General features: G+C 36.3%; 5 protein-coding genes across 8 annotated transcripts; 2 read left to right on the forward strand and 3 right to left on the reverse strand.

Annotated features, from left to right (window-relative positions):
- Positions 1 to 526: 526 nt before the first annotated feature.
- On the forward strand, positions 527 to 7944 carry LOC101215603 (sucrose nonfermenting 4-like protein). 2 transcript variants are annotated; one of them, XM_031887415.1, is made up of 14 exons: positions 527 to 772; positions 1067 to 1281; positions 1441 to 1528; positions 2136 to 2318; positions 2634 to 2768; positions 2874 to 2933; positions 3360 to 3449; positions 3727 to 3861; positions 4512 to 4656; positions 4731 to 4904; positions 5833 to 5896; positions 5999 to 6068; positions 6967 to 7081; positions 7205 to 7944. In XM_031887415.1, the coding sequence occupies exons 2-14, from the start codon at positions 1157 to 1159 to the stop codon at positions 7294 to 7296; spliced, it is 1476 nt and encodes a 491-aa protein (XP_031743275.1). In that variant the 5' UTR covers positions 527 to 772; positions 1067 to 1156; the 3' UTR covers positions 7297 to 7944. The 2 variants fall into 2 exon arrangements, with proteins under 2 accessions (XP_031743275.1, XP_031743276.1); XM_031887416.1 differs by lacking the exons at positions 5833 to 5896; positions 5999 to 6068; positions 6967 to 7081; positions 7205 to 7944 and adding an exon at positions 5662 to 5822.
- A 2682-nt stretch (positions 7945 to 10626) lies between these two features.
- LOC105435998 lies at positions 10627 to 11992 on the reverse strand (the record flags this gene model as incomplete). The annotated part of the gene is made up of 2 exons (XM_011660120.2): positions 10627 to 11367; positions 11604 to 11992. Coding segments are annotated over 2 exons (828 nt in total), but the record flags the coding sequence as incomplete, so codon positions are not given.
- A 473-nt stretch (positions 11993 to 12465) lies between these two features.
- On the reverse strand, positions 12466 to 15391 carry LOC101215841 (E3 ubiquitin-protein ligase Topors). The gene is made up of 5 exons (XM_004143035.3): positions 15004 to 15391; positions 14666 to 14809; positions 14497 to 14554; positions 14080 to 14321; positions 12466 to 13350 (listed from the first exon to the last, which is right to left on the reverse strand). Exons 1-5 carry the CDS (start codon positions 15354 to 15356, stop codon positions 13281 to 13283), a joined length of 867 nt encoding a protein of 288 aa, XP_004143083.1. The 5' UTR covers positions 15357 to 15391; the 3' UTR covers positions 12466 to 13280.
- Positions 15392 to 15652: 261 nt separating this feature from the next.
- Positions 15653 to 23439, forward strand: LOC101215365 (anaphase-promoting complex subunit 7). 3 transcript variants are annotated; one of them, XM_011658873.2, is made up of 18 exons: positions 15653 to 15812; positions 15952 to 16020; positions 16171 to 16221; positions 16323 to 16457; positions 16636 to 16698; positions 16781 to 16896; positions 17072 to 17156; positions 17665 to 17724; positions 18443 to 18488; positions 18677 to 18750; positions 19192 to 19242; positions 19324 to 19524; positions 19600 to 19644; positions 19734 to 19827; positions 19949 to 20094; positions 20195 to 20424; positions 22605 to 22665; positions 22825 to 23439. In XM_011658873.2, the coding sequence occupies exons 1-18, from the start codon at positions 15744 to 15746 to the stop codon at positions 22909 to 22911; spliced, it is 1683 nt and encodes a 560-aa protein (XP_011657175.1). In that variant the 5' UTR covers positions 15653 to 15743; the 3' UTR covers positions 22912 to 23439. The 3 variants fall into 3 exon arrangements, with proteins under 3 accessions (XP_011657175.1, XP_031742663.1, XP_031742664.1); XM_031886803.1 differs by lacking the exon at positions 16636 to 16698; XM_031886804.1 differs by lacking the exon at positions 16636 to 16698 and having other exon boundaries at positions 15655 to 15812; positions 15952 to 16221; positions 16768 to 16896.
- A 266-nt stretch (positions 23440 to 23705) lies between these two features.
- Positions 23706 to 24014, reverse strand: GRX3 (monothiol glutaredoxin-S2-like). Its single transcript, NM_001287454.1, has one exon. It carries the CDS (start codon positions 24012 to 24014, stop codon positions 23706 to 23708), a length of 309 nt encoding a protein of 102 aa, NP_001274383.1.

Consider the following 24014-nt stretch of genomic DNA (forward strand, 5'->3'; position numbering starts at 1 on the left):
TAATCTTAAATAGTAGTGTTTGTTTTACTTGTATTAGGAAAAATTTAATTTGATAAGTTACATTTTAATTGTAATAATTATAAAACCTTGTGGCTATATGTTTGTATAACAAAACTTTTGATACATATATTTTATTTTTTAGTACGATGACGGCAGAACGAAGATCAAACCTCTATCTCTAAAATGAAATATCACGTCAATCACTACCATTACTTTTAATTAATATTTTAATATTTTATTGGTAAGGATAGACAACTCTATCACTTTACAATATGCCAATATTAATTGCATCAATAGTTAGACCTCGGCTTCATATTTAATATTACAAATTATTTTCTTAAAAAGACGATGTATTTTTTCTAAATTTAAAAACTTCAATTTTACTTCCATTTATTGATTCATTATTATTATTTTGTTACAGTTTCATTTCATTATTTTCCATAGAATATTTTATATGCATGTAAGTGTATATTTTAAAAAATAAAAACAAAAACAAAAACATTATTTTTTAAAATATATATTATTATTATTTCTCCCCCTCTACATCTCTATCAAACCCGTTTCTGTGTTCTAGGGTTCGAAGTTAGATTCCGATCATATCGCTTCTCCATTTCGATTCTCTCACCCACTCTCTATATTGTCTTCATCTAAATTTTCCATTTTACTTTTCGGTTTTTAAAAATCTCTGATTATATTTAGGGTTACAGATTCTTGTTTTCGAGTTCGCATTTGAATGCGATTCATATCCGAAGGTGTTTGGCTTCAAATTTTGGTGGGTTCTTGCTCCCGTTTGTTTAGGGCTAGGGTTTTTTTTTTTTTGGGGGGGGGGGGGTACAATTCTGCACTTCTATGTTAGCAATGGCTGCTAGAACTTCTGATTTTTGATTGCGGAAGTCTGTTGTAGAATAATCTGGTTTCTTTGCTTCCTTTTACTTTTGCCTTCCACGGTTGACGAATTACTTTTGAGTTGAGACTAGCTTGTTCGTTTGGAGGATGATTAAGTTGTGAGATGTCAGATTTGTAGATTTCTATATTGTAGCGTAATTTGCTGGAATTGATTTTGCAGTGTGTTGTGGTTTAAATTAATGGGGACGCGGTAGAAGTTTCATTTCCTGAAGACTACATTTGGGGAACTCTCTCATCAATTGAGCGTCGAATGTTTGCTTCCAGTATGGATACTGTGCGGGACACAGCTAGAACTGCGGGAACCTTGTTAATCCCAATGCGGTTTGTCTGGCCTTATGGGGGAAGAAGTGTGTTTCTTAGCGGTTCTTTCACCAGGTGATGTTCGGGAGTTCATAGTCTTTTGTACTTCGATTCTTTCCTGCATGTTCTATGGTTGTGGGACGTATCAACCGAGTTTGGATTTTCTGGTTTAACATGCGTATGTGTGTTATGTTGTAAACGATTTTTGTAAATTATAATTGTATTTTGATGAAGGTGGTCGGAGCTTGTTCCTATGACGCCTATGGAGGGTTGTCCCACTGTTTTTCAGGCTATTTACAGCTTAACCCCTGGATATCACCAGGTCAGATTGTGGTGGTTGAATAGGACCTTTTAAATTGTTCATGCTATTTTTCACGGGCACCACAGATATGTGATGAAACTATGGTGCTCTTTAGCTGTATGCAGCATAATTTTGCTATAATCTTAGATGTTAGTTTAGTAAGCATTGAATAGTAGTTGTGCTGCTTGGGTGAAGCTGATGTTTGTCAAGGAAAACATGGGTTTCTGGAAGAATTATATTAAACAGAATCACAACTATATTGGATTCTCCGACAATTTTATGTTAATGATGACCTTGGGTCAAGGTTAGAATGTGTAGGAATGGCTTTTCAAAAAATTAGTTTTTCCGGTTATTGCTTGCGCGATCATAGAATTTTTGCTATACTAAGTAATATTGTCAATCGTTTTATCTTTATTCAAATCATCTGTGCAGTTATTATGAGTAGCAATGACATTTTTCTTGTTATTTCCAACTGACTTCACTATGTTCTTCAATATTGAGCAATTGTCATGCTTAGCTATTAAATTAGAATTATACAACTAAATTTTATTGAAGATACTTAAATTGGTTGATTTTCATTTGTTTTTGAAATTTACTAATGTGCGCACAAAGGTTGTCTTGTATGCAGTATAAATTTTTTGTTGATGGTGAATGGCGTCACGATGAGCAACAGACTTGTGTTTCTGGGGAATATGGGGTTGTAAATACTGTTCTATTGGCTACAGAGCCTAGTTATGCTGCTCCACTTGCCAATCCAGAGATGACCCCTGGATCTAGCATGGATGTGGACAATGAGGCCTTCCGTCGCTTGGTTAGAATTATTTATTTATTATTGCTCTATTAATTTTATTTTGTTATGCCATAGAGTAAAGGAAGTCAAGGATCGTGGATTTCTTTGACAGTTCGATCTATGATATTGATCAGCTGATGGACATGCATATTGCAATTACTATTTTCTAGCTTGAGCCTTTTATAGAATAATGGCTGGTGTTATCTGATTTATTTCTGTCGTACTTATGGATTAGGTTTTTGATGTATCTTACTTCTATTTACTGGGATTTCTGCGTCAGGTTTACACTCTCACTGGTTCTTTTATTGGCTAATCAAAATTCTTGTTATTATCCAGGTCCGAATAAATGATGGACGATTGTCTGAGGCTGTGCATAGTATATCAGAGGCTGATCTGCAGTGCTCTCGTCACCGCATATCTGCTTTCTTGTCCACACATACTGTTTACGAGTTGCTCCCGGAGTCAGGCAAGGTTTGGATTCTCTATCTTTTTCTTCTTCCTTTTATTTATTTATTTTTTGCATGATACCATATTTTTACTTCTTGTTTTATTTGTGCTTATTCAATTATGTTACAGGTTGTAGCTTTGGACATTGACTTACCTGTGAAGCAAGCTTTTCATATATTGCATGAGCAGGTATGTCCTTTTCTCCTGTCCTCCCATACCCTCTGTTCAACTGGTAAAACCATCAAATGAAGAAGGAGAAAATAGAACTTCCCCTCTCCGACTTCTTTTTGTGACGTATTATCTTTCAACTATTTGGGGACATAAAAATCATACCATTTCATATCCAATATGATTCATAGGTTTAGTCGGAAGAGTGCTCTTAAAATTCCAACTTTGAAATTTGATTGGGAGGGGTGGTTGAATGTACTTTGATTTGATTTTTTAAGTACAAATTACACGTTAGAAGCTAGTTGATGTTTGTTCAAATCTCGTTTTGCCCTTTTCTACAAATGAAATAATTGAGACATTTCTTATTTTCTTTTTATCACCTATTGATTTGTATTTGGTTGTTCAAGAAATTTGGATTTGTGACTTATCTATATTAACTCTTTGCAGGGTATCCCAACAGCTCCACTTTGGGATTTCAGCAAGGGGCAATTTGTTGGAGTTCTCAGTGCTTCAGATTTTATTTTAATATTAAAAGAAGTATGTCTAGAAGCCATTTCCCCCCCTGCATTTTATCTTCCCCCCAATTGGTGTTTAAATCGATGATGATGCATTTTTTTCTTATTTTTGTTTTGGAGATTTTTTTGTCTCTGAAAACTCTTGAGTATAAGCATCATCTCACTGACAGGATCTATTATTTTGATTTATCTTTGTTTGGGCATCATAAGTATGCTTATAGAATTGTTGCTGTTTCTCATCCACTTATATCCTGTAGTTCATTTCTTTTCAAATATGCTAATTTAAATTTGAATAGTAGCTTGGGAAGCGTGGCTCAAACCTGACGGAGGAAGAGCTTGAAACACATACCATATCTGCTTGGAAAGAGGGTAAAGCATATTTGAATGGTCGAGTGGATGGACAAGGAAGGTTTTTGTCAAGACAGTTCATTCACGTGAGTAATATATTTCTCAATTTTTAAAACTAATTTGTACTATTTTTATTTCTTCATCACAAGTTTTACAAATTCTTGAACTTTAAAACTCAAGGACACAAGTGTACAATCTATAGAACAGATCTTGTTCAAGTAAGGTCGTCAAATTCTTTAACTTAGATTACCGATTAACAAATTCTTGAAATATGTATCTCATCGCCTTAGATGAAATGTGATATCATGACCGTGTCATTTATACTTGTATCAAAGATCTTGACTTTCTTCTGGACATAGCACGGAACTCTTGAACCGCAATTGGAAAGATTTCTAGGAAGTTCCTAATTTTGGATTTCAGGGGGTTAAAGTGCTTTAGCATTGTGTTAAGTGGTTTGGTTTCATGATTTCAAGCTAAAGCATTTACCTACTTTGAATTATTAGTTTAAACGGAAAATGCCATTGGCTACTGTCTTAATCCATTTGCACCTCTGTGTTCACACCATGTAATTGAGGGTGAGATTGCACTGTTTACTCTTTTGTAATCTCCCTTTTAAATATATTTTGTATTTTTGATCAATTCAAAGTGTTTAAGCAATCTATACCACTTGAAGTCTTTGTTTTTTGACCCAACCTGCCAGAAACGTGTGCTGACTCTGTTATTGTTGCTCATGTAGGCTGAACCATTTGATAATTTGAAAGATGTTGCTTTAAAGATCTTGCAAAATCAGGTGGCTACAGTTCCCATAATTCATTCATCTGCAGAAGATGGTTCATTTCCACAATTGTTGCATCTTGCTTCACTTTCTGGAATACTAAAATGTAAGTGTTCTCCTAATTTCTTATTTTAAAAATGGAGCTTCCGCTGATACTAAGTAGTGGGTGTTAGTTTCCAGGTATCTGCAGGTACTTCAGGCATTGTTCCAGCTTGTTGCCTGTGCTTCAACTGCCAATTTTTGCGATCCCAGTCGGTACGTGGGTCCCAAAAATTGGAGAATCAAACGGAAGACCATTAGCTATGTTGAGACCTAGTGCTTCTCTTAGCTCAGCGTTAAACTTACTGATTCAAGGTTTGGACTTACACTTTCTTGTTTCTTCTATAGATGGTTTTACTTTGGGGGTTGTATTCAGATAGATGGCCTTTCCTCTTAAGAAGGAAGTGGGACTGCTTCTGTGGATATCAGATAACTTGAGGGTTTTTAGTAAGGGTTCTTCCAGATCTGGGCTTCTTTTTGGTCTTCCGTCACTCCCTTGACCCAATCTATTGATGCAAAAATGAGGTCAGGTTACGAATGGGAAAAAGCTGGGTTAGATTTTGAACTTAGATTATGAGTGGAGAGTCGAGGGACTGTAATTTTACATTATCCAACTTATTTGATTAAGTTTGTGTGCGCTCTTTTATGTATGTGTTCCATTGGCACTTTCACATACTCGTGGACCATATTTGTTTTTCTGGTGAGGTGTGCTAACATCGCTAGATTGATCTCATAACTCTGGAGTAGACTAAGTAAGTGGAACTGTTGTACTGTAAAAAATAATTACTCAAGCCAAGGGAGTTACAGTATAGTGTTTCGAAATTGCAGAAACATCTGGATAATCTGCATCGAGTTGTATCGATAATCGAAACATTTGGATAATCTGCATCGGGTTGTATCGATAAGAACATCACATATAAGAATTCAACTCTCACCCCCAGCAGATAAAAATTCTGTTGTTTCACTATCTGGTTTGAATTTTATCTCTTGTTTGGGACGTTTCTTTAACAAAGTTGTGTCATTGGACTTTGGAGGGCTTCTTTTGATGTGCTTGGGAATTACATTATTTCAGGTTGTTCAACGCTCTATGAAAGGAAATATGTTGTCTATGAATCTGGTTTTCTGTTTGGATGCATACTTCCACTCTGATAATTGGGCACTGAGATTTGCAATTGAAGTAATGTGTGCATGTCTTATGATTTGTTTATCAATTGCACTTGACATAGCATTTTGCAACTTGCAGCTCAAGTTAGTTCAATACCCATAGTTGATGACAACGATTCATTGCTGGATGTATATTGCCGGAGGTTATTTGTTGCAACATCTTTATTTGGACAATTATTTGTTTTTTAATTGGGTTTATTGGAAAGGAAATAAATAACTATGAAACCATTACAATTTTTTTACAGTGATATAACGGCTCTTGCAAAGGACAGAGCTTATACACACATTAATCTTGATGAAATGACCATTCATCAGGTAACTTGGTTTCGTACTCCCTTCAATCTCATTTCTAACACACGTTCTTATAAAAAAATCTCATTTCTAACACACGTTCTCATAAAAAAATCTCATTTCTAATACATGTTATCAAGTTGAGGACATTGTTTTTATTTCCTTTGATGGCCCTTTCTTTTCTAGCTGTAGGAACTTATTGTAAGTTTATTGTCTCTCTGTTTTTTGTTGGATTTTTTTTTTAAATGTCATTTTTAATGGGTAATGGAACTTTTGTGGGAAACATGCAAAAATACAATAGGCCATACAGAAAGTCAGCCAACAAAAGATCCAAGCCAAACTAACTGTACAAACGAAGGGGGCTCTTTGGTTGGTGAAGCCTAAAGAGAGAGCCTTAGACCTAGCAAGGATGAATTGATTTTTATATGTTGAAAAATGTAAAATTGATTTTAGGTTTAATAAAATCAATACAATTGCAATGTTAGTGAAAAGCAAAACACTTGGGTGTAGCATAGGAAATGAGGAATCAGGAGTAACTGAGAGATGTAAGATGATAGTGATGCTATCCACACTCCATGGATGTCTCATTTAATTTGTATCAGTATCCATGTCTGTTTCTTATTTATTTGTTAGTACCCTTTAAAAAATGGTTGCAGGGAGTGTTCCGTTGTTGAGATTCTTCCTTTTCCATTACTTGGAGTCTCAGACGGAAGGAGGCTCTAGCATTCTGAAAAAACTTGATTACAAACTAGTTATCGTCATGAAATAAAAGCTAGTTAGTTATTGTTAAATTCCCATCTCATTTTAATGCAGTCATTTCCTATATACAATCCGATGTTGAATGAAATGGTGGAAACTTGTGGTTTTTCTATTTTATCAGTATTCTTATTTTTCCATTGTTCTTGCATCTGCTTCCTTTCAGGCATTGCAACTTGGACAAGATTCTTTCTCTCTTTATGAGCCACGAAGTCAACGATGTCAGATGTGCCTGCGTTCCGACTCATTGCATAAAGTGATGGATCGTTTGGCAAACCCAGGTAGAGATAATTTTTTTTCTTGTTGGTATTGATTTAATACAGGGAGATACCGTTCTATTCTTCAATTGTATGGGTGATTCAACTTTGAAGCAAAACCCCCATTCCTTAATAATGAACTTTCAGGTGTTCGGCGGCTTGTAATTGTGGAAGCTGGCAGCAAACGAGTAGAAGGGATTATTTCGCTAAGCGACATATTCAAGTTCTTGCTTGGTTAGGTGAACCCTTTGACGATCCGGAGGGGTTTGTGCAAAAGGACGGCGTAAAGGAGGAAGAATTGTACACTATCCATCTGCATAGTTGTTAGTGATGGGGAAGGACTCTCTTCTCTTCATTTGGTTGGGTTTTAGCCTCTCAATTCTATCGCCTGGCTTTTGGAGGAATTTTAGGGCGGAGTGGAGAAGAAGAAAAAAAAAAGGCCACAGTAAAAAAAGAAAAAAAAGAAAGTAAAAAAAAAAGTACAATTGGGAGGAACTTGAATAGCATTCAAATTTCTCAACTCCCCCTTTTTTCCATTTATTATTATTTATCAGTTTATTAAGATGCCTTTGCCTTTGCCTTTGCCTGCTACTAATGTAGATTATTGGAGATGATGATGATGGTGATGATGTTGGGGATTTATTGTTACCAACCTCTGTTCTTTCCTAAAAAAGAAAAAGAAAAACAAAAAACAAAAATAGAGGTGCAGAGGGGAAATTGGGAATCCAATTGAGGGGTGACACTTTGAAAGTTGTTAATTCTGTGCTTTTGATTAACACGTCATTGACTTTTGTATTACATTTTTGTTCTGTTTTGTTTTTTCTTTTTGGATTAAAATCTTTTTTTTGTAACGTGGAAATTAAAAGAGCTAAGGCAATTGTCTCCTAGTGTAGCATCCCATCAAACCAGTTGAATGCTATCCTTTTTTCTTCATCTTAGAGTTAATTTTGACATTTCCTCTAAATAACTTGTAAATGATTTGACCTCCACAGTACCATCTAAAGAAATTGAAGGATTCATTCAGATTAATAATTAGAATAACTAGGAAAGAATAGTATTAGCGAATGCATTGAATAGGGTGAAGAGAAATTGAGAGAAACGTTGCTGAATTGCTTATCATTCATCGTGAAAAGGAGGCTTTAAATTTTGATGGTCAATAAATGCGAAGATTTCTGGATCATAGGATTGAAGTCATAAAAGATTTTGACAGAAATACTTGATGGAAATTAATACTTCACCATAGGCTTTTTTGGACGGATTGTAGCTTCACCTATTCCTTCTTGAATTATCTTCCTCAAGGTGGTACTATACTACCTATGGTTTGATTGCAACAAAAACTGGAAAAAGAACTGTTTCGGTTTCATTTTTTAGTATAATATTGGACAACTTGATTTGTACTTGAAGAATAGAAAAAAAGGTTGGTTTTAATCTAAAAGGAAAAAGGAAGCAGACCTAATTTTAATCTGAAAAGAGTAAAAATGCCAATTGAAATAAAAGAAAACAGAGCAAATGAAAAGTTGGAAGGAAAAAGGCCACAAATTGAGAATTAAACCTAATCAAAACTGATTCACGGGTATTGTTATTTATTTTAGATCAATTCAGTTTTTGTTGGCCCTTAAATATTAATACTAAAATGGGCTAATTTTAAATATAACAAAATAAATCAAAATATGACAATATATCACCGTTTATCTATGAATAACCATAATAGATTAAGATATATTAATATGTGTTAATTTGTAACTATTAGTAGTTTTTCTTAAATATAATAAAATAAATCAAAATATGACAATATATCACCGTTTATCTGAATAACCATAATAGATCAAGATATATTAATACGTGTTAATTTGTAACTATTAGTAGTTTTTCTTAATTTGTAACGATAGATTTTGATATTTTACGATGTTCGTAAATATTTTCAGAAGTTCTATATAAAATATTTTTTCATATAAAAAACAATTGTACAGATGAATTGTACTCAGGTTAGTACCTAATTCTAAAGTTGGTATTAAGAATCCTTCTTACATTAGAATTGATCTAGAGTTATTTTTACCTTGTCTAATTCTTAAAAGATGAGCAAAAATTTGTTGAAAAGCAGAACCCACTAGATGTACTATCCACTTTCCAGGGTAGATATTAAGGGAACACCTATACTCTCCATTCTTGAAAGATCTAACCATCAAAAGAAAAGTGACTGAATTCCTAATTGACAGAACAACAGAAGAAAAATGGACAGAAAATTTTGATAAACTTAGTTTCAATTCAAAACATCTTCACAAAGAGTTCCCTAAATCAAAGTGAAACTGAAATCCCCACCACAAATACTTAGTTTCTTAGTTTCTTAGTTTTTTTTGGGTAAGAAACCGTGTTTAAGTACGAAAACAAGCTCTAATAAAGAAAGGGAATATGACCCTAATTACAGAGAATGACTCCAACCCGAACGAACAAAACCACGTCTCTTCTCACCCGATCCCTCCACCTTTCTAAAAGTTCTTATTCTTCTCAATCCATTGCCCCTAAAAATGCAAAAGAACTAGCTCTTGCTACCTAACTTTACTCTTCTCCTTGAAGGGAAAACACAAAAGCATTTCCACTCCAGCTGAGCCCTGCCATCTTTTACCAAACACAATAGACGTCAATTGCTCAACTACCAGTCCTAAAAGGAGTATTCCCAAAACAAATGATTCCGGTCGTCCTTCTGCCTCCTACAGAGAACGCACTTTTGCATAAAAAATTATAAGAACAACTCTATGCGTTTCAAGCTTAAACTTTCAAAAGAAGATTAAAGATGTCCTCATGACAAGTTTTAAAATGGAGGAGTTAATACCAACTAAATCATGGAATCCCTTCTCTCTGAAACTACATGTTGGTTTCATCATCAATAGGCTCTTTTGTAACCATGACCTTGTGTTAGGATGACCTAACAAGAATACCCAGGAACACTAAAAGATAGATTTATATTGCACATCAATCGAAAAACTACGATATATCTGTAACCTTTCGAGTGGGCTACTCTCTCCCTAATTCTCCACTGGAATTACTACCTAGGTTCTTCACCCCTAACTCCCAACCCACTCCTATTTATAACTAAAAACCCTAGCCAACTTGCTATTTAATTACTAGTATGGGCCTTCTAAGTTCTAATAACCATACCAATTACAAGTATTCAACTTATAATCCTACCATTTCCTACACAGGATATTACACCTTGCTTTGATTTTAGTGATTGGGGGTCGTTTTGATTTTCCTCCTACTCCTTACCTCTTGCAGTTTTGCTTCTATTGAGCTCTTTTTGTATACTCTTGTAATCATTTCATGATTTCACTATTTCCCAATGAAAGTTCAGTTGGTTGAAAAAAAGAACGTACATGTTGGTCTCAAAAAAGAAAAATAAGACTTGCTACTTCCATCGCTTCTCTACTAAAGAGAGGTCATCGGAAACCTATAGAAATTGAAAAATTGGAGAAGGTAACACCAAGATCTCTTGTTTAAGAGAGGATACACCCTCAAAAACAAAGCACAAAGAGACTCACGCTCCACTAAGTTTACTACGAGGAGTCGAGAACTAATCATTAAATAGCTTTTGAGTGATACATAAGTGATATTTCAATCTTCAGCGAACCAACAAGTTAGAAGAACAGGCACGGGAAAACCTTGGCAATGCTTTTACGTTAATCTAACGGTTGAGTAAAGGGCCAAGGGCCAGTCTCCGCAGCAAAAAACTATCATAAAATTTGAGTGAAGTTTCCCTCCAGATATTCAGGGCATTGCATATGGTTTAACGTAGCAAAATAAATGCAATGAGCAATCTTACTAAAAAGCTCCACTTGGAACTCACCACATAAAGAGAATGCTTCAAAATTTATGATCAATTAATCCCATCATGCACATTTGCATGATACGACTTTGATAGCCGAGGTACCTTTTTCAGATGAGGATGAAAATACTTCCCCAAGAACCGACTTTCAGTATACCTATATGGGCTTACCAACATGAATTTTTTCCTAATCAAACCATTCTGAAACAGACACAGCAGAACTGAAGCTCTTGGAATTATTGTATTTTTTAAACTAAGTGAAAGCACATCAGGCCTTTTGATAACAGCTGTAGCTTCCCAGCCTAAGTTATTAACAAAGAAATCCATTCCCGAAGCAATTTTTTCCTCTGATATTTTCAGACACCATGGATGACACCTAAATCCAGCAAGAATTTGTTCTTCAGACAAACCCCAACTCTTATAGACTCCAAGCTTCCGTGCCCATGTCGATTTGTTCAATGATTGTTTACAATAAACAGCTACAACAAAGCTTCATTTCGATGAATCAAACCCCATTTTCAGCACATCATCCAGAGACTCCCAAAACCTGCCTAGATTCATGGTGAACATTCTCGGCTGATAAAAAATAAAATACATGACATTCGCCTCAGACATACCAGCATCAAGCAACATTTTAACAGAACGAGGAAATGCGACCATCAGAAAGAAAAGTAGATAAACGTTTGATAAACGCAGTAGTCGGTCATTCGATTTAAAACAACCCTTTAAAAAATCAAAAGTAGGAAGAAGACGTCCTCGAATTTGGAAGTCGAAGCACCTCTGGAGTAAAGAAACTCGAGTTTGGGCAAAAGGGTTTTGTTGGGATCAGATAACAGAAGCCTAGGGAGTTTCCGAACAATGAAGGAGATATCAGCATTGAAAAAAGCTTGATTCTTGAAGAAGGAGATGACGGAATCTGGTTTTTCAGGAGAATGGAAGGTAACGTGTTTTGAAATAGATAAAGCAGAGGCAGGGGAGAAGGAACATGAGTTTATGAGATACGTAACTGTAAAGGAATTTGAATCGGCAGTGGCTGTGGAATAGGTTAAATGGAGAAATTGAAGGCAGCGGACGTCTGGATATGCGCGAAATTTGGAGGAGATGTGGAACGCAAATTAGAGTTTTGCAAAGGAAAAAAGACATTGATGCCAACAGGCAACAGTGAAATTAGAGAATGAATTCTCCTTCTGATGGCCTCACTTGGAGAAGGAGAAGATTTGGAAAATTTTCAAATTCAACGTTCAAATACTTCCCACATACCTTATTTTATTTTTCTCTTCCTCCATCACCATTTTTCTTCTCATCTCTCTTCTTCTTCTTCTCATACTCCGACAAGCACTCAATTTTTTTTTTTTTTTTTTCTGTTCTTTTCTTCTTCAGCAATTCATCAACATTGTAGAAGATGGACATCGAAGAGCATGAGAAACAAGACAAATGAGAGCGATTGAGAGAAGGAAAGCTAGAGAGCGAAGAACGAAAAGCAAGATTAGCCATCTTTTGTTTGTGCGAAGATTTTGAATAAGAAAAAAACAAATTGAAAATTTTCACATAGCACGACCTTAACAGAAGCTCAATTGATAAGGATATATGCATGAAATAATCAAATAACATTCTAATTATTTAAATGCTGTCGTTTTTTTCATCTAATAATTCAAGAAAGTTATTACAACATGTTTTTCGTAGAAGTTTGGGGTGGGAGTAAGTTCTTGGTTCTTACTACATGCATCTACATACATTTGTCTTTTCCGCTCGTTACAACATGCTCTCTAAGTGCCACACAAGGAAGATTGCTTAATATTCTACGAAGATCCCATTTCCAATCCTTCAAACTGTGTTCAACTTCCACCGTAATGATCCATCGTATTGCTACCTTCAAACCAGAGACCATCTTCAGAACCTTATGTGGGTCCGAAACTCTGTCTTCATGTTTCTTTCTTCAAGTTCATGCTCGAAAAAGATGACCCTGAGAGAGCAATAACACCGACCTCATCGAGCAACAACTCTAATCAATTTGTTGTTAGGAATACCTTTCCATGGACGAAGTGAAACCAATACATAATATTTCCCCGTACAGAGTTTTCTCTTCTTGAGATGATCTTCAAATCGAAGGAAGATGCTACTTAGTTATCAACGTGAAGCGACTCATGGGTTGGATCAAACTAGCATATCCAAACTGCATATCTCTTTAAAATCCTTGGCAGCACAGAGATTTCTTAGTCTCATATAATGGTTCTTTCATTCAGGGGTAAGAAGGAACTTGAATCCAAGCCACAACTCTCCTCCCTTTCTAGCTAAATCTTTCCTTAATATTAATGTCAATTTTCATTTAAAGAATAACCAGCAACCAACAAGGGAGAAGTAACGAGTACAACATATTTTCTTCAAACAGATTCTTCTCTTCAATTAACCCACTGTTCTATATTCAACCACTGAGTCATACTCTTCCATCCGCAATGGACTTCCTGCAAAACATCTGAAAAAGAAAGTTTTTTCAAATAAAAATGGTAGCAGAAAAATAATGAACACAAAAATTGCAGCCTGGTAGCAGGGGTACATAAAAACAACTGCTTTGAGAAAAATGAAAAATACAAGGGCATACAAAAATACCCAGTCCATAAAAGCTCCACTAAAGAAAGGGGTTCCAACAAAATTTCAGCCAAGCATTGTGATGAAGAAACAAAAACAAACACAAACGCATAGAGTGAAGTAGCAAGGACTATGTTCGGAATACCATTAGGATAAAAAAAGGGTTCCTTTGATGTTAAAGAAACTCATGGGATTTTAATTTCTTATATATGTAACCACCGTATTTTCTGTTGGGGTGAAGGCAGCAGTGATTTAGTTGTTTAGACATCAATTCACTCAGATGGCCTCAAAGTCGAAATGCTTGGCAATTCTTTTGTACTCTCTTCTTTAGTAGCTTTTTCCCTTTTTCTTTTTGATATCTGTGAGGGTTTAGGTTACTTGCATGTACCTAGGTAGGTGACCACTGTAGATTGAACCCAGGACCTCTTAATTAGATATTGAGACTATGTCTCCCTTTTACCATTAGGTCAACCAATGATAGTTGAGTAATATTGAAAATTTAGTAGAGCTTATAACTTGGATGCTCAAGAAATCTTACACCCATTTCAAAATTTAGATGCATCAAGGAAACCAACCACGAGGATTTAAATTATTGAACAATTAATGAGTCATGTACCTTAGCTCATGCCAAAATAAATCAGTCTTTTCAAAGAGGAAGGGACGCAAAGGTGAAAGAAAGTCATCTTCCGCATTAAGCTGTGAGGAAGTAGCTTCAATTCTCGCCACAAATAGTGAGATAACCAGATGAACAATTATAGTTGGATCAGGGTCCTCGAGGATGACCTGTAACTCTCTTTGAATCCATGGTTTAATCCTCTCTAGAATCACTTCTTTGCCTCCACGACTTCCTAATACGTTCTGCACAGCTCGCAAATTCGCAATCACAAACACAGCATATGAAGAACTAAATAACAGAATTGCATTTGCAGCCAAGAGAACTTTGCAACATCTTTTTATGGAATCAAAGAGAGAAATTTAAACTAATGTTGACAACTTGAGTATGGTTCAATTGGTTGAGTATTAAAATACATACCAGTTCTAAACATGATCTGACCGAAGATGGAACAGCTTGTATACATCGGTTGTATATGCTTTGTCAAAACCCAACAAAATATTAGCAAAAACATTCAAGCTCTAACTCTAAAACATGGAGAAAAAAGTGAGGTGTAAAACCCAACCAAGAAATAAAACCTTGAAGTTACCTAGCTCGCCACTGACGTTTTCGCCGGACAACAACATCAGCAGGCAAAGAATCCGGCCCTCGCCGTCCAAACGATCGCCGCCATGTAAGTGATCTTTCCGACCGTCTTTCTCTATTTAATTCATACCTCGTGCTCTGAAGAATCCTACATGAAAGCAAAAGGAGCAAATATAGTTCCCAGTTCAATGTTCAAATCCATTCCTCCATTACAACAAACTAGAGAAGCTCTCAAGAAAACAACGTTCCATATTTACTTCTAACTTCAATTCAAGTATAAAAGGTACAGTTGCAAACAAAATCAACTACCAAAAAGATGTATCAAAACCAGAAAACACACACCCGCGAGCGTCTATCTGGGAAGATCCAACTCCAACCTTGAGCTTATCGGAACAATTCGAGGTTGTCAACCGTTCTTTGCGGAAGCTTTGCGATGAGAGGTTGATTTTGGTAAACCATGAATCGAATTGAGCGTTACAAAGAGGGCAAGTTCGCTTCAAATTGCTCCATTTGCGAATACAGCTTATGCAATAGGCATGGATACACGTTGTAAGCACGGCGGCGGTACGATCCTCCAATTCTCTGAGGCAAATTGGGCAGGTTTCTCCACAAATCGCCGGCGAAATTACCTTTGTTATGAAGTTTTCGCCGTTGAGCTTTCGCGCCGGTTCTCGGGTCGAACTCGAACGCTTCATGACTTCCGCCTTCAGCGTTCTGTGGAAGAGTAGGAGACAACACAAACTTTCAAGGCCCAAATCACTCCTTACAAATAAGTATTGGGCCGAATTGGGGCCTACTTTCAAATGAATTTTGGGCGAGCTCAAATGGTCAGTATAACTGCTCATGATCTATGTAAATTTGGGCCTTCTAGAACGTAATTTCGGCCCATATTTGGGCCTCCATTTGATTGTTGGGTAAAAAATTTGGGCCTGGTTTGAATAATAATTTTGGCCCAGTCCAGATTTGCTCTTCCTCTGCCAACGAGAGAGTGAGAAGAGAGCGGGTTCCGTTGAGGTTTCAGTGACAGCAAAATTGTTTCAAAATTTTGGAGTTGTCTTCAGAACTAGAACTGCTGAACAAAAATGGAGGTTCCAAAGGATCAAATCTCCACTCTTCTTGACCAGGGACTCTACAGTTCAGCTCAAATGCTGGTAAGTTTTCGTTTTTCTATCGCTTTCTCTTCAGTTCAATCCACTCACTCCATCGCACAAACAAGCAAATTCACCTTCTATATATTCGAAATTGGAGATCGGACTCAATCTGTTCGGTGATTTTGATTATCTTGTTCAGGGTTGCTTTCTTGTTTCATCGCCTGCTGCTAATGCAGAATCCACTCCTCACCTCAAGTCTGAAAGCTTGGTTTGTAGTTCTGAATTCATTTACTTTCAATTGTACTCCTTTACTGATTACTTATTTCATCTTTAATCGCATTGTTTTTTTTAAATGAATTTCTGCACTCTAATCCGTTTTCTAGTTGAACCCTTTTTTGCTCTGTTTCTGCTTTGTTAGGTGCTTCTTGGGGATGCATTGTTTCGAGAAAGGGAGTATCGAAGAGCAATTGTAAGTTTCTGAGTTGGTTAGATGCTGCTTGCTTCAGGATTAGTTTTATTTTTAGGGGTGTTTTTTTTTTGTTCTTTTAACTTTATTGTTTATCTTGGCAGCATACTTACAAGCAAGCCTTGCAATACTATAAGATTATTCCTAAACAAAATTCAACTACTACTAGAAGTTCTTTGCAGTCAAACAGGTCATCTTCTCCAAACTCTTTTAACGTGTCGGCCATTAATGAAAATGAGGTAGACAATTTTTTTTCCCAATATACGGCTCTATTTTTTTATTCACTTATTATGTATGTTCTGTTTATTTTCCCTCATCAGCTCTTTTTTCTCCTAATTTTCTTAGATTAATTGTCTTTGAGGAGATTTCTTTTGTCTTCATGTTTCATATTATACCATCATGTTGTTTATACGGCAGGTGAAGTTTAAAATTGCATCGTGTTATTGCGCCTTAAGTGACAATAGAGCTGCCCTTGTAGAGGTCTCTCTCTATCTTTCTTTATAAGACATGTGGGAATACACAATCTACTTGATGTTAGATTTCTTTCAGTTGTACTTTGCAGATGGAGGGAATTCCGAGTAAAGCAAGAAATTTGCAAATGAATCTTTTGCTGGGAAAGCTTTATAGATATGCCAGACATAACCGTGCTGCTATTGCATATTACAAGGAGTGCTTAAGGTTAGTCAGTGAAAACATCTGGGGTTAGTCAGTGAAAGCATAACAACTTGAATGGTTGCTATTTTTCTTCAGCTTACTAATTTTGTGTTTGTCAACTAAAACTATTACACACCTTCCCATTAAAATAAAATTCATCTTCACGCTCTAATACTTATTTATTTATTTATTTTTACAGACACTGCCCTTATGTGTTTGAAGCTATTATTGCTTTAGCAGAACTTGGTACTACTGCCAAAGATATCATTTCCTTGTTTCCTCAGGTTTGTTATCAAAATATTGATAGAAAGGACTAGCTCAATGTAGGAAAATGTAGTTATTTCTTTGTTTGAAATTGCAGTATTGTATGTCTTTAAATGTCATGTGGTTGTCTTGTATTTCTCTTAGCATGACGAATTGGCAAGTTCTACAGTTAGGTTTCAGAAGTTGCTGCCAGTATTAAGATAGGTTTCATGAGGTGTCAAAACCTGGAAGTCCTTGCAGAGAATTCTATTAGCATGCTCACTGTTAAACTGTTGTGTGAACCCTGCACCTCTTATTAAGTGTCCACGAAGATTCTTATGCTGTCTTAATGATATTTACTTGCAACGTTGATGTAATTCCCATAATTAATCTAGTGTGGAGACTGAAAGAATGACTACAATTTATGCATGTAGCATGAAGATCGTTTGCATCAATGCTGGGTTTGTCTTATCATAATTTTTGTTTATAGAACATTTAACATCTGTCTTACAATTTTCCCCTTTTGGTTTCTCTTGAATTTTATTTCAGACGGCAAACAGAAGTGGCAAAACTCCTTTTGATCACTTCGATTCTAATCGCTGGCTGCCAGTAAGTGTTAGAACTAGAAGATATAGCAACTATCTCCCAATGTCCATCTTTTACCATTAGCTTTAATTGTTAAATGAAGAAGCTCTTTCTCATTTGCTTAATTAGATAGCTTTTTCCTTTTTATTTTATTTTTGAGTCATACATCAGGTTGTGGGGATTTAAACCTCTGACCTCAAGAGATAAGGTAGATACCCTTGCTATTGAATTATGTTCACATTGGCTTAATCAAATAGTTTTGATCTTTGTAGACTGTTAAGCTGCATGTGCATGTGACTTTAGAAGCAAACTTCCACCTAACAAAAAGAACGGAGTTTCCAATTATTACTATCCTTGTTAGCCAGATGAGAATAGGTTAGCTGGATTTGGTATAACATGCTTCTCAACTCAAAAGTTGATCCTATGCTTGTAATTTTACCAGTCCTTTTGAAAAAATGTAATGGATAAGTACAGCCTAGTATTTGATCACAGGCAATCCAAATCAGAAATTGGCTTTTGAAATAGTTGTCTGGCAAATATTTGTGTTTGCTTTGATTTTGCAAGTACAAACAAATTGTGCAATCTGCAGCAGATCATGGGCAAAGAATCAGTTTAAAACTTTTACATTTATTTTTCACTCCTGCTAACTTTTTGAAGTTCATATTGCTTTCTAAATTATTTATTTATTGATATTAGTATTTAAAAGAAATAAGTGCTAATTAGTTTGTTTAATTTTCTGCAGCGCTATGTTGAGGCTCAGTGCTGCATTGCTTCAAATGATTACAAAGGTAAATTACTGTCTTCCCGTTCAAACTATCAAAGCTAAGCATAATTAATGTCATTTTGTCCTGTAAGCACTTGGTATGGTATTATCCATCCTCTTCTTCTAGAAATGCATACGAGAAGTTCAGACATCCTAGCTTCCTCATTTCTCTCTATATTTATTTATTATTCCTTTGTTTTAAAACTCTTGCAGGTGGTTTGGAGCTGTTTTTGGATTTGTTGCAACGTTTTCCCAATAATATTCATCTGTTGCTTGAAGTTGCAAAGGTGGGTTCTTGTGATAAGATAACAAATCTAAGTTTAGTGATGTTCATTCTTGGGCAACCCTTTCCCCTCAAGCATATTCGTGGTTCATTGTGAAATGTAATGTTGAAGTTGGATGAAGTTTCTCCCTTCTCTCAGTATTGAAGTAGCTTATGTTGCTTGTAGCCAAAGGAGAGAAACATCCATAATCGTTTTAGCAGTAGCCTTTACGTCACCTGTGTGTGCTCTCTTTCATTTTTCTCGTATTCTATTTTTGCTTATGGTGCCCTTTCATAACAATGCATATTTTGTTGCAAAAAGGCATCCTCTTTTCACTTATTGAATGTTCTGAGGCTATCTGATCTTTTCAAGTCTTCAATATGGTGATGTTCTATAGGCGGTAAATATAAGAGGAACATTTTCAACTTGTCCACCTAACTGACATGCTAACAACTACGTGCCTAGGTTGAAGCCATCATAGGAAAAAAAGATGAGGCCATCATGAATTTTGAGAAGGTAAAGTGAAATGTGAGCATACTGATGATAATGATCAACTCTTTTAATCACCCATTGACATTTAATTTAATGTTATTATAGGCACGATCAATTGATCCATTTATTGTAACATATATGGATGAATATGCTATGCTTTTGAAGATAAAGTCTGATTATTCAATGCTAAACAAGTTAGTCCATGACTTGTTAAATATTGATCCTACAAGACCAGAAGTTTTTGTGGCTTTGTCTGTACTGTGGGAAACGAAAGATGAGAGGGGAGCCTTGGCTTATGCTGAAAAGGTTTGTTGTGATGATAGATATTTGGAATTTGTTTTATTTTCTATATTGACTAACATTCATACTGCTAATAATCAGAGCATCCGAATCGATGAAAGGCACATAACAGGTTTCATCATGAAGGTACTTATTAAATATTCGTATGCAGAGAGACCAGAATAGAATGCCCACCAGAATATCAAACATCTCAGTTTTCAAGTTTCTACTTTCAGGGAAACCTGTTGTTAGCCATGAAGCAGCCAGACGCAGCCGTTAGTGCTTTCAGGAATGCTCAAGAACTGAGACCTGATATTCGTTCATATCAAGGTGAGACCTCCCATTGTTGCATTTATTTTATCATTGAATGCAATCCCACTGTTCAAAAATGTATTTTTGTCATCTAAGATGCTCAACTTTCAAATGGTTGTGAATTCACTTTTGGCTGCAGGTTTGGTCCATTCTTATCTGGCACTGTCTAAAATGAAAGAGGCATTATATGCTGCCCGGGAGGCAATGAAAGCGATGCCTCACTCTGCAAAGGCTCTAAAATTAGTTGGAGATGTACATGCTAGTAACTCAGGTGGTAGAGAGAAGGTACATGATTTAAACATTTTTTCTGTAGTAGTTCAGCCTTTGAAGACTGCCATTTGCAAATAGATTTCATATGTTGGATCTGGTATGGAATTTTTAATAGGCCAAGAAGTTTTATGAGTCAGCACTTAGGCTGGAACCTGGTTACCTCGGAGCGGCATTAGCTTTGGCGGAGCTCCATGTAATTGAAGGCCGAAATGGGGATGCTGTATCCTTACTGGAGAGGTACCTTAAGGATTGGGCTGATGATTCTCTTCACGTAAAACTAGCTCAAGTATTTGCCGCCACAAATATGTTGCAAGAGGCTTTATCTCACTATCAAGCTGCATTAAGGTGAAACCTTACCCGATACTTTCTGTTGTTTTGCCACCTGTTCTCCCCCCACCCAAAAGAAATGACAATAATAGAAAAATAAAATAACCGAACCTATCTAGCTTACTCGTAGTTATGTATGACTAACAACCTCACTGGACGTTGCTCTCTCACCCCTTGTTGGGCCGATTCACCAACATTATTCTATCACATTCCCTCTCCCCTTCTCCCTTGCAGACTTGGGCTGTGTTTGAGAGTGATATTAAGATAATTAAAATCAGCTTTGAAACATTCTTCTAATCATCAAAACTATTGATGATATGGAAATTACATTTAAAAGCGTAAAACTACCTATTAAATGAATTTGGAGCAATCAAAAGTGTGTTTTAAAGTATTTCAAACATGATAAAATTGATTTTATCAATTTCAAAATCACTTCCAAACATACATTTTTGTTGGTACACCATCATCATTGGAAGTCGAGGCCATCCTCCACCCCACCACCCATCACCAAGAGTTAAAAAGGACTCAAGGTCTTGAAACTCTTAAATCAATTATTAGCCCAAACATTAAGCTGATGGGTGTATTAATATAATTAGATTATTCTTAGGAGATATTATTTGATATTATTTCCTTAAGTGTATTTCTCTATGGTTATATATAGGCTTGTATCTCTACTAAATAATGGATGAAATATAGATTTATTCCATAAAATCAACATGGTATCAGAGCTCTAGGGTTTTCGCCTTATTGAATTCTAGTCTCCACATCCCGTTTGATCTTCATCAACGGAGGCAGAATCATCTCCCATTAGCCGAAGCCGCCCCTTAGATCTGCAAATCCGCCGTTGTCGTTGCACCTTCCCTTTGCCACTCATTGCTGTTCAAATCTGCCACCATCCAAACCCCAGAAACCCCATTCGTTTTTCACTAGCGTCCGCGGCGCGGCCATCTCCTTCATAGTTCTTCGTTCGACCTCTTGTTTTTCCGTTAGCCAAGCAGCCGATTGAACCTCTGTCAGTTGAAGCCGAACGCCCAGCCGAAGAGTTTCGGTTTTGTCCGTTGTCCAAGAAGCTCCGCTCGCCGCTGCGTTTCGTTGCCGTTGCTCCATCTTCTTATGTTGTCCCGACAAAACCCATGAAACCCCATGTCCTCAGATCCTCGCGTCCGCCTCTAATCTGTTCCAGACCTATCTGATTTCATTCAGACCCATTCTTCATGTCTGCCTTTGAAGTTTAGATCGAAGCCCAGATCCAACGACGCCTCCATTCTGTTTTTGTTCAGATCCGCTAAGCCTATCTGCTCTATTCAGTTCAGTTTCCGTTCTTTTCGCCCCAGATTTCCCGTTTAATCTGATTCTGACTTGCTCTAGTTTAGTTCGTTCGGTTCCATTCTGATCCGACAAAACACTTTTGTCCAATTCCGACCCTGTTTTCGTCCAGCTTTGATTCTACTTTGCTTCAGTTTTGCTCTTTCATTTTGCCCCTCGAAGTTCTTGTTTCGTTCTTCCTAGGTTCTGTTATAGATCTCTATACGAGGATCTATGTTTCTATCCCAGAAGTTTTTCGTGGGTTTGTTCTAACCTAGAAGTTCTTTGTGTGTTTGTTCTTTGGGTTTTTATTCTATTCTAGATATATTGTTTCTTTTCTTAGTTCTTAGCAAACTCAAGTTTGTGATTTCAACCTTGAGTTTGAGGGAGGGTATTAATATAATTAGATTATTCTTAGAAGATATTATTCTGGAGATATTATTTCCTTTAGTGTGTTTCTCTATGGTTATATATAGGCTTGTATTTCTACTAAATAATGAATGAAATATAGATTTATCCCATAAAATCAACAGGGTGAATGTAAATTTAATATTATATCATCTAATAGAAACATTAGGTGCTAACGTGCTATCATGATTCGTGATTTTATTTATCTCAGAGATTCCTTTCACACGCTCAATTCTCTGTATAATGCATGCGTGTCAAAAAGTAGTTCCTCCAAAATCTAATGATCAGCGAAAAGTACTTAGGATCTTTAGGTTGAAAACTTAACACTTACGTTGCTGTGTAGACATTATGTTCTTTTTTTTACCGAAACAGTCTAGCTGCTGCAAGCTCAATAACATCTGCTTTCTTGCTTTTGGAGTGGTATTTGCTGACAGCTGCCTATATTCATATGACATGTATTTATTTTCTTTATTAATCATATACAGGATGAATCCCCAGAACGAAGCTGCCAAAAAAGGTCTAGAGCGGTTAGAAAAACAAATGAAGGTTTGTTTTTAAGCTTTCAAATTTCATGATATTTATAACTCCTAAATGCTTTCAACTTTTCTTCAAAGCAAGAAGTTGAACATTACTTCATTCAAGCATGGCCCAGTCCTAAGTAAGAGGGCATTAGAACAGGAACAGCTCATTGAAATGCTATTGCAGGGAGTGGATCCTGATGCACCTGAAGATGATGAAGACAATGAGGTCGACGATGCCGATGGAGACCAAGAAGAAGCCGAACTCTTATGATCACTAACAATCCAACACACGATGTTTACTTTTGCCAGTAATGTTTCAGACAATGACTCTTCGATGTTTTCTTTCAGACAAGAGTAAGTAGTAGTAACTCGTACACGTGTGAATGCCAAATATTTGGAGTTAAAAGTGCAAATTACCTGGTTTGGAAGCGGCATTTTGAACTGTTATTTTCAGAATTGCATTAGAAAGAACTGCAACACGAAGTCACAATCATTCACGCAAACCTCTCACCATTTTTCACCCTATTTCACATTGTTGAGATCAAGCAGAAGAAGGTTGCGAAAATCATGGACGAAGAAGCATTCCAATTGGGTAGCTACGATTCCATGACTACTAAGCTTCCATTTCTGTCCGGTCGTCTTTAACTGTGAAAACTATAATCTGTATGTATTTGTTTTACCTAATGAAGTGACAAATGAAGAGCGGTCTTTTCTTGTAACTTATGTACACAAGATCATTGATTGTATTCAGCTAGAAGCCTGTATATTCATCTGTGTATCATCCACACTTAAATCCTCAGTTTTGCATTGTTAATGAATTTTAAAGTTAGTTTATCAATTGACATATATTTCTTAGCAGGTGGAAGTTTTGGCTTAGTTTTTGTACTAAAATATAATATTTATTACTAGGTAAACCAAAACATTACATTACATTGAAGTCACCAAAAAAGGACTTTACATAAAGACTTTTATAAGTAAACTCTCTGTGCCATTTCTGCCTATATATATATATTATAGGAAAGCTTGGCTATGTCAAAGTTACATCAAGTTAGGGAGCAAGAAGGTTTAAACCCATAGAGCACCGGCCTTCCTAAGCATTGGGATCAGGTTTCGCTTAAGATGAAGACTCATGACTTCGTTAGCACCACCGACCAGTTCCCCACCAATGAACACGGCAGGTACGGCAGGATTACAGCCAATCCGAAGAAGAGCTTGCTCTATCTCTTTCCCTCTGGGAAGCTCATCAAGCTCGTACACCGTCGGGTTAACTCCGAAATCACACAAGAGTGTCTTGATAGAGTGGCTCATACAGCAACTATTCTTGCTGAAAACTACCACCGGCCTATCAGAAACCAACTTGTTGACAGTCTCCAT

This window comes from Cucumis sativus, chromosome 6, assembly GCF_000004075.3.
Source record: "Cucumis sativus cultivar 9930 chromosome 6, Cucumber_9930_V3, whole genome shotgun sequence".
Classification (NCBI taxonomy): Eukaryota; Viridiplantae; Streptophyta; class Magnoliopsida; order Cucurbitales; family Cucurbitaceae; genus Cucumis; species Cucumis sativus.

Bases quoted from the DNA above. Each gene is read 5' to 3' on its own strand.
- LOC101215603 (XM_031887415.1), top strand. From the start codon at position 1,157: ATGTTTGCTTCCAGTATGGATACTGTGCGGGACACAGCTAGAACTGCG. The intron at 2,319-2,633 runs GTTAGAATTATT...GTTATTATCCAG, and splicing joins ATGAGGCCTTCCGTCGCTTG to GTCCGAATAAATGATGGACG. The intron at 2,769-2,873 runs GTTTGGATTCTC...ATTATGTTACAG, and splicing joins TGCTCCCGGAGTCAGGCAAG to GTTGTAGCTTTGGACATTGA.
- GRX3 (NM_001287454.1), bottom strand. From the start codon at position 24,014: ATGGAGACTGTCAACAAGTTGGTTTCTGATAGGCCGGTGGTAGTTTTC.
- LOC101215365 (XM_011658873.2), top strand. From the start codon at position 15,744: ATGGAGGTTCCAAAGGATCAAATCTCCACTCTTCTTGACCAGGGACTC. The intron at 19,243-19,323 runs GTAAAGTGAAAT...ATGTTATTATAG, and splicing joins CCATCATGAATTTTGAGAAG to GCACGATCAATTGATCCATT. The intron at 19,645-19,733 runs GTACTTATTAAA...TTCTACTTTCAG, and splicing joins TAACAGGTTTCATCATGAAG to GGAAACCTGTTGTTAGCCAT.
- LOC101215841 (XM_004143035.3), bottom strand. From the start codon at position 15,356: ATGAAGCGTTCGAGTTCGACCCGAGAACCGGCGCGAAAGCTCAACGGC. The intron at 14,555-14,665 runs GTAACTTCAAGG...GTTTTGACAAAG, and splicing joins AAACGTCAGTGGCGAGCTAG to CATATACAACCGATGTATAC. The intron at 14,322-14,496 runs GTATGTATTTTA...CGAGCTGTGCAG, and splicing joins TCAGATCATGTTTAGAACTG to AACGTATTAGGAAGTCGTGG.